The 17,213-nt window shown below is 40.1% G+C and overlaps 1 protein-coding gene across 3 annotated transcripts in view; it reads left to right on the forward strand.

Annotated features, from left to right (window-relative positions):
* LOC129765005 (tuberin) overlaps positions 1–17,213 on the forward strand; it is a 44,049-nt gene that overhangs the window by 23,636 nt on the left and 3,200 nt on the right. For 2 of the 3 annotated variants that reach the window (XM_055764744.1, XM_055764745.1), the window contains one exon: positions 8,146–10,547. In XM_055764744.1, the coding sequence (XP_055620719.1) occupies positions 8,146–10,547 (2,402 nt within the window). The remainder of the gene's footprint in view (positions 1–8,145; positions 10,548–17,213) is intronic. The other variant, XM_055764747.1, reaches the window with a different exon arrangement.

Raw genomic sequence — 17,213 nt, forward strand, 5'->3', positions numbered from 1 at the left:
TGGTAACCTTGGCCACAAACACAAATATTGTTGTCGGCAAGATTAATACGAAAGAGTAGCGCATCTAACGAACAGTGATTGGACATGAGTCGGGAGAAGGTGCGAATAAAGTCCCGGCTCAAGTCCAGACTTTTGAACCATGGTTTGAGGCTAACCTTAGGGATAATCGAGTGGAGCCACCGGCCCAATTCATCTTCGTTCCATTTGCGTTGCCAGTTAACTATGGTATTTTTGCGGACTAAAGAATAAAATTCATTGAAGGCGATTTGACGCTGATAAATATCGCCTTCAATTGCACCTACCTTTGCTAATGAGTCAGCCCTCTCATTACCCAGAATTGAGCAATGTGAAGGGACCCAGACAAAGGTAATGACATAACAGCGTCTGGATAAAGCACTCAAAATTTCTCGTATTCTCTCAAGGAAGTACGGCGAGTGCTTTTCCGGCCTCACTGAACGGATAGCTTCGACAGAGCTAAGACTATCCGTTACAATGTAATAGTGTTCAACAGGTCGTGAGGCGACGCTGTCCAGCGCCCAGTGTATCGCTGCCAATTCAGCAATATACACTGAGCAAGGATTCTGAAGACTGTGTGAGGTGCTAAAAAATTCGTTGAACACTCCAAATCCTGTGGACTCATTCATAGAGGACCCATCAGTAAAGTACATATTATCACAATTGATATCCCCATACTTTGCATCGAAGATCGTTGGAACGATCCTCGATCGAAGATAATCTGATGTTCCATGGATATCCTGCTTCATGGACAGATCAAAATGCACAGAGGAATTGATGTAGTCAGGAAAACAAACACGGTTGGGAATATACGAAGAAGGATCAACCTGCATGGAGACGAATTCATGATATGAGCTCATGAATCCAGAATGAAAATTTAGCTCGATCAGCTGCTCAAAATTTCCGATCACCAATGGGTTCATAACCTTACACCGGATGAGGAACCGAAGAGATAATAAATTGAAGCGATCTTTTAGTGGGAGTAGGCCTGCCAAAACCTCGAGACTCATGGTATGCGTTGAGGGCATACATCCCAACGCGATACGGAGACAAAGATACTGAATTCGCTCGAGTTTAATGAGGTGTGTTTTGGCAGCTGATTGAAAACAGAAACTGCCATACTCCATCACTGAGAGAATAGTTGTTCGATACAACATTATAAGATCTTCGGGATGGGCTCCCCACCAGGTGCCGGTAATTGTACGGAGAAAGTTTATTCTTTGTTGACATTTTTTACTCAGATACCTAATATGGGCCCCCCAAGTACATTTAGAGTCGAACCAGACCCCAAGATACTTGAATGACATAGCATGAGTGATCGGTTTACCCAAAAGTTGAAGCTTTGGTTTTGCTGGTTTATGCTTCCTAGAAAAAACCACCATCTCTGTTTTCTCCGTGGAGAATTCGATCCCTAGCCCAATGGCCCAGGTTGAAAAATTGTTCAAAGTATCTTGTAAGGATTCTTGCAGGTCGGATTCATTTGATCCTACGACAGACACCACTCCATCATCTGCAAGTTGTCTTAGGCTGCAATTTTGTATAAGGCAATTGTCAATGTCGCTTACGTAGAAGTTGTACAAAAGGGGGCTTAAACATGAGCCCTGGGGGAGTCCCATGTAAGAGACCCGACTTACTGCCGAATCTCCGTGAGAAAAGTTCAAATGTTTCTCACAAAGCAAGTTATATAACATATTATTCAATAGAGGCGGCAGACCCCGAGATTGTAATTTGTCTGACAAAACCTCTATTGAAACAGAATCAAAGGCCCCCTTTATGTCCAAGAATACTGAAGCCATTTGTTTTTTTTCGGCGTAAGCCAGTTGAATTTCTGAAGAAAGCAACGCAAGACAATCATTCGTCCCCTTGCCCCTGCGGAACCCATATTGTGTATCTGAGAGTAGGCCATTCGTTTCAACCCATCGATCAAGGCGAAACAAGATAATTTTCTCCAACAATTTCCGTATACAAGACAGCATTGCTATTGGGCGGTACGAATTGAAGTCGGATGCGGGTTTTCCGGGTTTTTGAATAGCTATAACTCGTACTTGTCTCCAATCATCTGGAACAATATTATGCTCCAGAAACCGATTGAATAAATTCAACAAGCGATGTTTCGCCACATCAGGGAGATTTTTCAGCAAGTTGAACTTAATTCTATCCGATCCCGGAGCAGAATTGTTACATGAAAGGAGAGCAAGAGAGAATTCTACCATCGAAAACTCGGAATCAAGATCGCACCTATCTTGTGGTATATCTCGAATAATTCTTTGCACTGGAGCGGAATCGGGACAAACCTTTCGTGCAAAATTAAAAATCCATCGATGTGAATATTCCTCGCTTTCATTGGATGAAGAGCGATTTCTCATGTTTCGAGCCACTTTCCATAATTTTTTCATTGACGTTTCTCGTGACAAACCTCCCACGAAATTTCGCCAATAAGCACGATTTTTCCCTTTGATCAAGTTTTTAAATTGATTTTCAAGGTCCAAATACTTCTGAAAATTTTCAGGGGTTCCACGTTTCCGAAAAGCTTTAAATGCATTCGATTTATCTCCATAAAGCTTGGAACACTGGCCATCCCACCATGGATTGGGAGGCCTTCGACGAATAGTGGAACCTGGGATGGGTTTCGTTTGAGCGCGAACCGCGCTGTCATAGATCAAACGAGAAATGAAGTTATACTCCTCCAATGGAGGCAAACCATCTCTGGAATTGATGGCTAGAGCAATCGCGTCCGCATATTTTTTCCAGTCAATGTGTCTTGTGAGGTCGTATGCCATGTTTATTGATTCAGAAGAATTCAACCCATTGGTGATAGAAATTTTGATTGGCAAGTGGTCACTACCGTTGGGATCCTGGATTACATTCCACTTGCAATCTAACGATAGTGAATTCGAGCAAAGCGAGAGGTCAAGAGCACTTGGTTTAGCAGGAGGTTTAGGTACACGTGTTGTTTCCCCAGTGTTCAAAACGGTCATATTGAAGCTGTTACAAAGGTCATATATCAACGATGAACGATTGTCGTCGTACTGTTCCCCCCAGGCAGTTCCGTGAGAGTTGAAGTCTCCCAATATTAATCGTGGCTCAGGAAGGAGTGAGCACATGTCAACAAGTTGCTTGCGGCTAACCGCAGCTCTCGGAGGCCAATACAAGCTGACTATACAGAGGTCTTTGCCTCTGATGTTTGCATGACAAGCAACAGCTTCGATCCCTCCAGTAGGTGGAAGGTCAATTCTAAAAAATGAGTGACACTTATTGATCCCCAATAGTACCCCTCCGTATCTGTCATCACGGTCCAAGCGTATTATATTAAAATCGTGGAAAGAGAGATCATTTTGAGAAGAGAGCCAGGTTTCGGATAGAGCAAAAACATCACAATTGAGTTTATGAATTAGAAATTTGAATGTATCCAATTTAGGGATAAGACTACGACAATTCCACTGTAAAACAGTGATATCTCCGACCTCTCTATTTAAATTAGACATCAAGAGAGATAATCATTGCAAGGAGGGGCCATGTTTGCATCAATTGCTGCAAAATTGTCTTTAGTACTGGAAGCATTGCGGTGACAATGGTTCTGATGGAGTCGGAAACATTAAAACACGTGAAGATTTGATCCACAAGGTCAGACAACTTTATAAATCCCGATTGGGAAGTTGAACTTGACGGAAAAACAGGGACAGTTGGGGTTTTTGATGTCCCCTCGAGTGCTGGGTCGTTCGAAGGTGAACTATTACCACGGAGGCCAGGAGGGACCTGATTTTGCTTATCCGCTGCACTCGATTTTTTGGGCAAGCTAACAGGGGGTATCGCCGGGGGGACTTGTCCTTGAACTTTGGGAGTGGTCACATTTTTGCGCCGGGGAATCCCTTGAGAAATAAACGGCGTGCCCCCGTTAGCTGTATCCGCTTCCATTTCGTCAACTGGCAACGTAGCGAAGACATTGTGTGTATTGATTGGTTGTTGTTCTTGAGCCAGTGGAGAAGCGCCCTTCAAAATTTCTGCGAAAGTGCGTTTAGAGCGTTCCCTCAAAGAGCGCTTCTGTTTCTCCCAGCGAGCCTTGTATGTTTCACAAGCTGAGAGCACGTGTGGGGATCCCCCGCAATATGGACACTTATGCTCAGTCGCACTGCAGGATTTCCCCTCATGTTGTTCTCCGCAAGTGGCACATCGTTCTTTATTGGCACAATAAGCAGCCGTGTGACCAACTGACTTGCACTTTAGACAAGTCATTGGCTTTGGAATAAAAAGTCGCACGGCTAACCTCAATTTATCTACCATCACGTAGTCAGGGAGAGCTGAACCAGCGAAGGTGACTCGAAACGAGTTGGACGGCGTAAATTTCTTTTCTTCTCCTTCATGGGAGACTGTTCCGAGCTGGCGGCAACCCAAGATCTTAACAGTCGTCGAGGGCAGTTTTTTAAAACGGCCGGTACCTTCACTCGTAATGTATTCGCACGTCAAGCCCGTTTCGGTTATCACACCCTCAATTTCGACTATGTGAGAGGGTATGTAGACCCGATACTCAATTGTAAAATGCTGATCGACAACAATCTTGTTTGCGTCTTTTCGATCATTCACGACAACTCGCAATTTGTTTGGTCTAACCTTCGAAATTTCCGAAACGGAGGTATACCTTGCCAGATCTTTCGCGATCTGCATGACTCTCAACGCCTTTCCATTTGGCTTAGGCCTGAAGAAAACAACCCAGGGACCAGTTCCGGGCGCATCTTCTGGATAGACCTTTACACGGGGAGTGGGAATAACAGGGGGGGAAGGCGAGGACGGGGATTGAGAGTGGGAAGGCGAAGGTTGAGAAGGAGCGGGAAGAACAGAGGGAGAAGACGAGGTTGAAGGTAGAGTGGGATCGTTAAGGGCAGATGGGAGATTTGCTAGTTTTTTGGAGGTAGGCTTGGTAGGGTTAGCTGACTCGTCCCCAGAAGAAGTATCTTCCGTATTTGGAACACGTTTGAGTGACTTTTTTTTATCTGTTAGGAGGGAACTAGAGTCAGAGACCTCCATATCCGAAGGTCCCCCACTCTCTGCCATTTTAAATTTTCACTTATATTCTAAGTATTTTTTTAAACAATATTTCACAATAAAATAATTCACAAAAACAAAAAAAAAAAAAACTTATAATTATTAAATATTTTCTCTCAGTATATTCAATCTTATTCACCTATGAACGCACTCCAGTGCAGATGAACGGGAGCGTGCTGAAAGCTCGTTGGTGGTGGGAATGTGCCTACGACACCACTACACACAGTCGTCGGTGAAAGCTTACCCGCACTGTCACTGTTGGCACGATGACTCGGCGAAATCTCCAATGTCGGCGAAGCAGCGACAAAACAAAAACCAATGCTTGGCTTTCCGAGGATGAAAGCCTTTATCCACTTGCAGGCAGGGCACTTCACTCACTATCCAGATAGTGAAATGAACTCTTCAGCGGCAAAAAAACAACAATCACGCGGTAACCGATAACGGAACTTGGACGCGACTTTCCTTCGTCTGGTTACTTCGGGCAATCGGCGAAGAATGTTTTTTAAGTCACTTATTTCACTTAATAATTAATAACTAACGCGTTCGCGAACCGCTGTCACCACATGCGAACGCCCGAGCGGTCTTAGGCTTTTTCTTTCAATTTATTAACGGAAAACACGACCGTTCTTCACTGTGTCTAGATACTAACTGTTTTATTTTCTATCTTAAAAAAATATATACAAGTTTTTCTTGCATCTATTACCTCTTCGTTATACTTCGAAGTATAATAAAAGAAAAACGAACTTGCGATAAGCTCGCCGCTATCGTAGCACCAAAGCATAGGCAAAAATTCCTATCTTCAAACTAGACCTATGATTCACACGATCCATAAACAAGGATCGTCAAGAGAGATGTATTTATTTATTCGGGATCTACCCGAGCCTATCATAAAATGTATTCTATGATTCACACGATCCGCACAAAGGATTGTGCGATAAAGATATGTTTCACCATATGGAATTCACCATTCACCTCGATCGGTCCCTATCACAAACATGGGTAAACAAATCCGTCTCTTGTTATGAGGTCGCTGCAGTGTAAGTAAAACCACGTGTAAAAATGGAGTAATAGTGTTTGTGAGAGAAGACCAATTTGTTTCGTTTGTTTTGATTCTTGTACGTAAATAGATCAATTCACTTATCAGACTGTGACTGACACGAGTCTTAGAATACATTTGAAAAAAATAACAATTCAATAATAAAGTAAAATGTATGAACGATGTGTTCCGATGAGCAATTGCAAATATAAATATATATAGAAGGTGTATTTGCATATGAACTAACATTATGATAATCATAATCATGCGAGCGTAACATGAGCAAATTTATAACACATGCGAAGTTCTTCCGCACAGTAACTCGATGTTGATAATTCCTTAATGTTTTCCTTCGTTGATCGTATTTTTTCCACATATTCAAGTTGGAGAGCTTTACCCCTTCTCTTCGTTGTCCAAGGCATTTTGATTGAATGTAATAATTTTCCGTTTACTATTTTTGGCAGCAGAGGCAGCCGTGGCAGTGTTCAGAGCAATACAATTTTGTTAATCAGTATTAATGTTGCAAAACTTACAATATAGACCCATTAAACGTAAAAATAATAATTGTATTGATATCAACACAATTTTGAAGTGCACCCGTGGCCGAGTGGTTAGCGTCTCACATTATCATGCCGGGTGTTCGGGTTCGATTCCCGTTCTGGCCGGGGGGGATTTTTCGTCAAAGAAATTTCCTTCGACTTGCACTGTGGTCACGCGTATTCAAGAGCTTGCCCCTCGGAATACATTCAAGACATGTTATTTGGCTTACGAAATATCAACTAAGTATTAATAAATGAAGCTAGTTAATGCATACGTTGAGACGGCAAAAGTTCCACAGGGAACGTTAACGCCATTCAAGAAGAAGAAGATCAACACAATTTTATTTCATAGATTATCATGACATGAAACTCTATGACTCAGGAATAACATTTTATTGAGTAGTTTTAATAACTGCTTCGATGATGTTGTCTGGCATCAATGTCGAAAAAATAACGATGCTTTCACCGATACAAACAAAAACATTGCGGAAAATTTAAAAATGAAAATTTAACTGTCAGAGCACTAGCTCGAGTTTTCCAACGTTTTTCATTATACAGTGCGACGGCAGATAAATTTTGATATGAGTAATCGATTAGAGTTTGGTTGATATTACTTTGTAGCGACCCGGATGTGTCCGAAGCGGATGTATTTAGTTAATTTGAAAACCCCGTTGTGAACTTGGCACACTTTTGGGGGTTGTGAAGTAATTCGTCGCGCTACAGTTTGTTTTTGTTTGTTTATTGTGTGGTCGCTTGCGCGTGCGGAAGTTCAGCGTGACGACGCAGCAGTGAGCCGGCGGTATCGTTAGTTTGTTTGTTTATTGTGCGATTGCTTGCGTGCGCGGAAGCTCAGCGCGACGACCGCGCGCCCTAGGTTTTAAGTTAGTAAATAAGGTAGATATTGTAAAAATAGAAGGTTGAATAAAAGTATTCGAGCCGGTGAGGTTCGAGGAGTTTTTCCCCGAAACGTTTGCCGTGGCGGATGGTAGTTCGCGTTCCGTCGTTTCTGACTGGAAAGGAAAAGAAAGATAGAACCAGTGCTTCAACTTGATGGGAAGTGTGCGAAAACGATCATTTTCTTCACACTGTTTCGCATAATTATTGATTTTCGGGCGAGGGGTGAGGGAGGAAGATGAAAGAAATGAGCGCCATTGTGGCTCTTCCTTCTTCCTTCCACCTTCACCTTAATGTAATTTTTAAAGTCCTCATAATCTGTTTTCTATTATTAATGTTCATTATTATCATAGAAATGAATATTCTATATAATTTTTTCCCATTTTATTTATTTATTAGGCTCATTAGCATTTTAGCTGTACCTATGAGATAACACCAATTATAACACAGTTCTTGGGTACTGAAAATGAGAAATATAGCTAAATCTCGGCCATTGTAATTTCTTCAGATATAATTCGATTTGAATTTTTATCCTCCACTTTTCTCCACATACATTTCCACAAAATGATTACTCCTATTCATATTCCGATGATAATATAGCGCTGTTTTCTCTCATTTTAGGCACTCAGGTGTGAACATGTTGTGGTGACGTACGAAGTGATTCTCAGTATCCATCGGCTCATCCAGAAAATTGGCTCGGATCTGAACGAACCAACGTGGGACATCATTTGCGACATAATGGTTATGATCTCGTCTAATTTAGCCAAATACCGTTTGCCCGCGGAAAACTACGTCGTGAAGCACTTCCATGATACGCTAGATCTAATCGAGGAACAGCAGGGACGGGATGAGATAAAAGCTGATCCCGAAAAAATATTTGGACTAATCGAGAAAGTATCTAGCGAACGCTCGGAAGCGTCTGTGAGGAGACTAATCGAGTACATGACAACAAAAATTTCGGCAACGCGTCCCCAGTGGCTGCTGGAACTCTGCTCGTTTATGGATCGTTTCTACAAGATGCCTAATACAATGATAAGGATATACGCTGTTCAAGCGCTAGTTCGAATAATGACAACGAATCGTACGATTTACGAAGAAGAGATTCTAGAACGAATTGTGTTGGTACACTTTGGAGGAGTGATCCACGAGACGGATCCAGAGGTGAGAGCGGTCGTGGCCAGTGCATTGATTGACTTCGTAATGCACTGTGATACCAAGCGTTGTATTGAGCTATTGGACATAATTGGAAAGATGTTGCACCGTCCTTACGAGTGCTATGTCCAGGATAGAATTATCGTAAACTCTCCCAGAGACGTAGAGGATATCATCGTTCTTGTTGACGGGTTGATAAAGGTCTTCACTGTAAAGTTGTACAGACTACCGTCAACACATGCCATAAGGGTTTACCATTTACTGATGCGACTGCTGGAAGCTCATTATGAAAAACCAAGCGTGTTTCAGAATGTATATATCGTTCGGTATAAGATATTTTCGTGGATGTTGAAGGCGCGGGCGAACGCATCGTTCCATATTGGATATCCGGATCCGGACAATGGGTACAAAATACGGTTCAGTCATTACCTGGGAATCGAGGGTCAGTACCAGCATCAAAGTATGCAGCCGCAGCAGCAATCGATACAACAAACATCATCATCGAGCCAGATCAATTTGTCACAAGAAAATGTTAAAATGAGTGAATCAAGTCAGTCGTCTAACTTGACAACGCTTTCAATCAAACGAGGCTGTCAAATAATCGTCGACTGCTTGAAAGAAGAGAAAGATTGGTTGGTTATTCAACTAGTGCTTTCTGAGCTTCCAAACATATTGGAAAACAAAGCACTTATTCAGGGGAATGACGTGGAATCACTAGCAAGAGCATTGTTTCGAATGTACAACGACCGAATGTTAGTGGAAAAACTGCTCTTCTACCAGAACAAACCGACACAATCCGATATCTACGATCTGGTGCTGCCAGCTTTGGCAAGTTTAGCAAGTTATCACCAGCATTTGGAATCGGCTACTAAGAAAAACATAATCGATGCCTTGAAACAAGGTTTGATTTCGAGAAAGCCCCAAGTTTGCATCCAAACATTGACAGTTTTGTTGCTTGAAATGCCGGATCCACTGGTTTCCAAACTTAATGATCTTCTCTTCGAACTCAGCAAAATGACGACCACAACAACCGTAGCTGTTCCGGTGCTGGAATTTCTCTCTACCCTCAGTCATTTACCAAGTGATCGGATTGCGAATTTCCGCGTTGTCGAGTACATGTATGTATTAGCGATGTCTTTTCCGTACACAAATCCGTATCGTTATGATCACTACACGGTATCTTTGGCTCATCATGTGATCGCCGGTTGGTTTTTGAAATGTCGCCTACCGATGCGTAAAAATCTGGTATATTACATTGTGAAAGGCTTCGAATCGTATGTTCATACGCCATTCCAGGACGGATCGAAACCGCGCCCAGAGGCTTCTCAAGCTAACGAAGATTCATCGAATCGGAAACGTAGCTCGAGTCTTACCGAACAGGGTTCCAAAAGGAGAAGTGCAAGCGATCGAGCATCAATGCAGCAACAACAGCAACAGCAGCATCCAAATTCTCAGCAACGTAGCAGCAGACCCCAATTCAACAGCGATCTTTACCATTTCCACTCGGAGCTAGCTGAAACGTGTATCGATTTTATGGCAAATCATACCTTTTCCCCTTGCTCTGGTTTGGCAAAGAGGAGTCCTGCGGCTGAGTTCCTTCTCCGCGGGGGACAATCGAACACGTGGTTGGTGGGACACAATCTAATAACCATTACCACCTCAGGATGCTCGGCTATTCCTCTGCGCAACGGGTTGTGCGATCGGTGCTACACAATGTGCAAGGAGAGCAATATAAAATCGGAACCCAGTACCGCAAGCACGGGGCTACCATTGTCTCCCGAATCGAGTATACCCGGCAGCAGCAACACGACGGCGGCTGAGAACCATTCTGTCAACAAAAGGTATACCAAAGCAAGTTTGCAACACAGTAGGTAAGCTTTGGTTCGTGGGTTGATCCGGGTGATGGTCCATGTTAGCAAGGGAAGCGTATAGTCGCACTTAGCTTTGGTTTTATTAATTTCTGTATCGGAAGTTTTTTTTAACATGATGGAGTGTGAAACAATGGACAATAACAAAAGCTGGATCGGAATGGGTTTATCAGGCCAACGCCAGAAAACCTTTTTTAAGTTGCTCGATATTTTCTGCAGTCTCAAGCAATTGATCGCTAGATCGAAGTAAAATATGACTTCAAGATTCACTTCTGGGACCCTGCATAAGTTCTCTCTGGAAATCTGGAAATTAATGCTCCAGTCGTAGTAAAAATGTCAATGAAAATGTTATCCTTGGTAGCTACTATATTTTTTCCCTATTTTTGGTTTAGATCGGTTTGATCCTCGTGTTCTACTGATTGCGCGTCCGTCTACCAGACGAATGATCTTTCTTATCCAATCTCTCTATTGATCTTCTTCAAAGCTAGAAAAGAGTAAGGTTCACAGTTTAAAGTCCCAATTCCTCTTGCAGATGAAAACGGCCAGAAACGAATGTATTAGTTGCTTGTTTTTTAAGGTACTTGTATGTAACCACTCAAATCGATAGAACAAATGTTTGGGAAAATTTTAATTAATTTAAACCATTTAGGGATTAGGGAATTGTAATGTATAAAATATCAAATAAATCTTGGAGAATTTCCGATTCGATTGGTAGGCAAATCATTAGAATTCGTTCGTAGCGAGAACAGTTATTAACTTTAACTTTATTTCATAAAAACGTGATCTGTTTTATGATCTGGCACCCTTCCTGAAATACATAGTCCTACGTCAAGAATACATAATGACTGCAGAGGCCTCAATAGATATATCGGATATATCGGAACTGACATAATCAATGAAGATTATTATCGTTGTAGCCATAAACAAGCCATTACCGATTTCAGATTACAGTATTTACAATTCATCAGTCATCTAGCTAGCGACTAGACGAATCGAGTTTAATTGAGTCTTTTTTCAAGATTAAATATCTATTTCTGACTGAAGAGTGATTCTGTGAATTCAAGAATGTGTTTTAATGGATTTATTGGTGTGATGATTTTGTTTTGAATTATGCTCTAGATAGCGAGCAATCAACTGTGCTTGTTGATTCTTAGAATTAATTTGAAAATATACTCGTGCGCGCTCCTCACTCAGTGAAAGCATTCATTTATCGGCCCTTGTCATTGCTATCAAATATTTGTATCGAAGAGTTTTATTATTAATTTTCTTCAATGTTTGTGTTCGCTGGCAATAATTTGGTAGTTCTATTTTAACAGTGCGGTGGTGTCTTGTGGCCCCTATGAAAAAAGTTAAGTACCGCTGGTTCAGACGGTTTAGCCGAGGAATTGCAAATCATTCTCATGTGTATGTTTTGGTGATTCGAGCTTTAAATGGTCAATAACGACGCTGGCCACGTTCTTACAGTCACCAGGGGTATGGAATGAATGTCAGTATGATATTCGCCGTCCGAAGGCCAGAGGGGTTTCTATAGTGTGGTTCCCTAGTGATTATCGATTAAGGGAAAGTTGTTAATGGGGAAGGTAAGAATCAGATTTCACTGTGGTGAATGATGTGATAGGGAGTTTATTCATTTCTTTCTTTGCATAATAACAATGGATAAAAACTATTACAACCCTTCCCCTTAAGGGCTTTGGGCCCTCTGCTCTGTTTCTCAATAGTTTCAGGTTGATTATCGGACACACTATAGAGTTCCGTCTTTCACAGGCGAAGTTGATGTTTGATGTTTTGAATGATAGAGGCTTGAAATGGTCAATTTGGAAATAAAACTAGAGGCGAACTCTTTGAGTTTGAAATCTCTAGCATCAATAAAAACAACAACATAAACTAAACGCACATCAGCAGAAAACCAAACATCAAACTCATATTCATTGCACAGTCCCGTATTCTTATTTTTACAGAGTGCAGATGCATTGGATGTGAGAGCAAAGATTGCTTTTGTGAATCGACCAATCAGAACGCGGGATTTTCATTGAGGTAATGCTCCAGATGTTCCAACTGTTCGATAATTAGTTTTATAAAATATATTGCTTTATTCAGTAGAGTGCCGAAATCGATTTGAGTAGAAAACTCGTAATTCCATCAAGAAATGACTGAGCAATAATTGTCAGGATTTCCGTTTGGATAATGGTTGAGATTTTTCGACTGTTAGTTCCTTTAATATACATATTATTTTCTTTGCGTCAATCGAATGGCATTGCCCAAATCCGTTGACGCAAATATCTCTTCAATTCATCATGAAATGGCTGAGCAATAAGTGTTTGAAATTGGACATTTTTCACGATGCGATCGATTTTCGTTTTTTAATTTGTACCCTCGATATGTTCCCAAAAAACGTCAAAAGTGTAGCATAGTGCCTTCTACCTCCAAGTTTGCCATTGTCCTCAGAACTAGTGGAATTGTTGTTCGGTTGTACATCTTCTCCAGATCCAAGACTACCATCTCCACGTGCTGTATAATCTTTCTGGCTTCAGCCACCATCTCCCCAAGGGATGCGAAATACGTGTTTGCGCCCATCCCCGGTCGGAAGGCAAATTGTCGGTTGTCGGTTCTTGTTTTCGGTCAAGTCGGTGACGAGCCGTCGATTAGTCATCCTATCCACAGGATGTCAAGGATACTGGTCGGAACTCGTTTAACGGATCAACTGTTAAGACTGATGATGGTTATAACAATGCTATGTTTCGTGTCCAATCCAGTCCAATTCCGTCTCACTTGTCTCCTCATACTTTAGTGTTGCAGTCGGTACCTGGTAATCGCTGTTTCTTTCTCCGAGCCGTCGTATCGGATTCGTTTGGCCACACGCAGTAACATAATCCGTTTCTTGGCTTACTTTTTAATGTCCTCAGATCACCAGTGCAGCGCTGTCTTCCCAGATAACATTAAGAAAATTCACAATTTTCGGATGGCGATAAAAAAACTTGTTTGCAGTAAACCGTATGCTTCAGGTTTACCCAAAAATTTCCAATGGGACGCAGGTGGGGGACGTTCGGACTTCGGGGCAACATCTATTTTCAAGCGGTTCATCTCTTCCAGAGGCTTCTTCGAGTAATGGGCGGAGCCCTCAGGTTTGAACAAAACACCACCGAACGGAAGAAGACATCCCCCTTTCGCAGGTGTTTAGCCACACAAGCACCTTCTTTGGGAACTGATGTGGGAAATGTACTTCACGTCGGAACTTACCGTAGCACCGTTAGACGTCCAGAACCAAGCTTCCATTCAATGCTCTCATTCTTCTCCAGAAGTGTAAGGATATTGTAGATACCGGAACGGGAGTTTCCAGCGGACTCAAAGTACTTGACGATGTCCACTTTCTTTGCAACGAGATGGAGCTCACAGTACACACAAACCATTGTGCGCAGTTGCTTTACTGTTTTCGTCATAACTTCCGAAGTTCAACTGTCAAATTTTGTTTGAAAACTCATGGATTACCATGATTGACGATGCCACAAGTGGTCTCCTTCACCAGTTGTTAAGGCTAACGCATGAAAAATTGGTAAAATTTGTCCATTTTTTTAAAATACAAGCGTTAGTAGTTATTTTTCAAAGAATACACAAAAAAGTTGTCATTAGAAGAACTCCTTTCCTGTAGCACCGTTCTTTCGATGGATGGATGTTTTTTCGGACTTTCTAAAGAGTATGTTTCTTGAGAAAAATGAATTTGCAATTTCAAAACAATTTTTTTCAAAAAAAATCCTACATATTATTCTTTGACCATTTTTTTTTCATTAAAAAATATCAAACAATTTAGAATAAAATTCATAAAAAAAATTATTTTGAATTTTTTTTCAAATTTTGGAAAAAAATATATGAATAGCCCATACAATTACTAACAAGTCATCCTCAAATTGTAAGAAGAGCACTGCTACAGGAAAATAGTTTTTCTAACAACAACTTTTTCATGTTTTTATAAATTTCTACTTATGTTACACTCGCAATATTTTCGTGTGTAAATTCTCGCGATTGTCATGCAAACTTTTTGCTATTCAGAAATATGTCAAGAACATATCGAACGAGATAATTTACACACAAAAATGTTACTGGTATCACACTGTTTTCAGAAATCTCCATACAAAAATCCCAGAAACTATAAAAGATAGAGAGATAGTATGATCTGAATCTTTGTCGAAGACACTATATCGCTATCGTGACTTTGAACAAAATTAGTATTAGTTGTAAATTTTCCAAAGAAAACATGAAAAAGGTTTTAGAAAAGCTTTTTCCCTGTAAAAGTGCCCATCTTCCGATGTATGGACGACTTGTTGGTTATTGTATGGGCCATCCATATAGTATTTTAAGAATTAAAAAAAAAGTTTTTGAGAAAAATGAACTTCAATTTTTAATTTTTTTTTTGTCAGTGTAAGGTAAATGATGTTGGTTTGTCCAATTTTGGACGAACATTTTCTGCGATACCAATGAAACACAAATTTCTGCATAACTCGAGAACTATTCAAGCAAATGGAGCCAAATCTGGCATATGGATATACTTATACTTATCAGAAGTTTACAAATAATAAAAGAATCTTGTTCACCTTTTATAATCTCACAAAAATACATCACTGCTTTTTCATGTAAAAAAAATTGCGACCAGTACGACACACATGTCGAAATTTAATGCGACCGCAAAGGGTTAAATTTATAAGTTCAATCTTGAATGAAAATCTTATCTTTAGTATCATTGATTAGCATAATTATTATGAATTTGACGATGTTGATGGTATTCCCTGTGCTTTAGTAGGAAAAAGATGTTATTTATTTATTGTAAAGCTAGCCGATGACGCAGACTTTTGCATCTTTTCGCATTAGATTGAACATGAGAAAGCAGTACTACACGCTACACAAGAATGATAAAATGACTCTCATTCAGAATGATTCGAATAATGTGTGAATGAAATTGGTGAGTTGTGAAAAATATTATTGAGATCAAGCCATAACTAATATTGGATCGTAATTTTGAAAAATCTATAAATCTCTATGAAAACCAAAAAAGAACTGTAATCTGTATCTACAGATTCTTGGTTCAAAAACTGTATAAATACAGATTATTCTGTCGATATGGTAACCCTGCTCCCCCCTCTCTAAAGGGAAGAGGGCTGCCATACAAATGAAACACAAACTTCTGCATAACTCGATAACTAATCAAGCAAATGGAGCCATGTTTGGGATTTGAGGGCTTTGGGTACGAGAAATGTTTCTATGATGGTATGACACCCCTCCCTCCTGGAATGGAATGGAAAGGGGGTCGTAAAAAGTATTACCCATATTTCAAACGAGCATTTTCCAACCACCAAACATGACAATTGAAAATTTTCGGAAAACTCTGAAGAAAAATGTGAAAATTCGGAAAATTCAATTCGCATATGTTCTACAATTACATAGTGACAAGCGTTGTTAGTCCATTTGATGTTTGCGCTAAAGAAACTGATTTTTGTTCGTAAGTGGATATGGATTTTAATGTGATAAAACGCACTCCTATATCATCTTCTATCTATATAAATAAAAATGGATCGCGAAATGCGTAGATAAGAGCAAAATTCCAGGAAGGAATTGTGCGATTTATGGCTGTTTTTATTCTATCAAATTTTCTGTATCAAACATGTTATTTGCAAGTGGTTGAAAAATCTTGAACGAAAATTGTGTCTGAAAATAATCTGGTATTATAATGACGAGTTTTGGTAGAAGTACTAGGAATTTCATAGTATAAGGTAATTTTAAAGGGTCGATAAGGGATAAGGGAAGATCAACGGCTTCGCGATTGGACTTTGAACGTGCGCTTAGTATGAAAACGCTGTAAATCATGAAGAAGACAATTTTATTTATATGTTTTGAAACATCTGAATATCTGATTTGACACAGGTGCACTGAACTAGAGTATTCAAAAAGTGGACAAATCAAGATCATATTTTCGACTGGACAAACCAACATCACTTACCTTTATATATTTTTTTAAATTGTTGGATTTTTTCTTGATAAAAACTTCAACAATTTCCTGCATTTTATTCTTCGAGCAAAATTTTGTAAAAATTCAAGAAATAAGCTTTGGCCATTTACAAAAAGTAATCAAACTTTTTTTGAGATTTGGAGACAATGCAATGCAAAGTTGCCTCAATGATCAATGTTTTTACACCCACAATATTTGTTTTTGCAGTATTGCTGTTTTCGAATTGTATTCCACTGTTACTTTAGTTGCTCATTTTGGCATTTTGGCACATTTTGAGGAGCACCAATCGGACCAATCGAAACGTAGGATTTAGCACGTTTAGATGATGCTTTGCATTGTTAATCTGAAAAAAAAAAAAATTCCGTAGAACTATTGCCAATCAACTGATACAATTGCGATCTATTAAAAAAGGGTAGAGTTATAAGCATTACAAATTTCGCATTATTTTTTACATGCTCAGTGTTCAGATTTTCACAAACCCCTTACATCTTCCTGTTAGACGTAGTCATACCTCAAAAGTTAGGGCTCTGTTTGAGAAGCACTGAAGAAATGTATTGATCATCGGGATGTCTCCAATTTTCGCTGATATCATCTATCCCATTGATGAATCATAACATACAGAACATAAACAAAAATAATCAAAATCCTGCCACAGCAAAACGAGTTTTTGATGT

Source organism: Toxorhynchites rutilus, chromosome 2 (assembly GCF_029784135.1).
Source record: "Toxorhynchites rutilus septentrionalis strain SRP chromosome 2, ASM2978413v1, whole genome shotgun sequence".
Taxonomy (NCBI): Eukaryota; Metazoa; Arthropoda; class Insecta; order Diptera; family Culicidae; genus Toxorhynchites; species Toxorhynchites rutilus.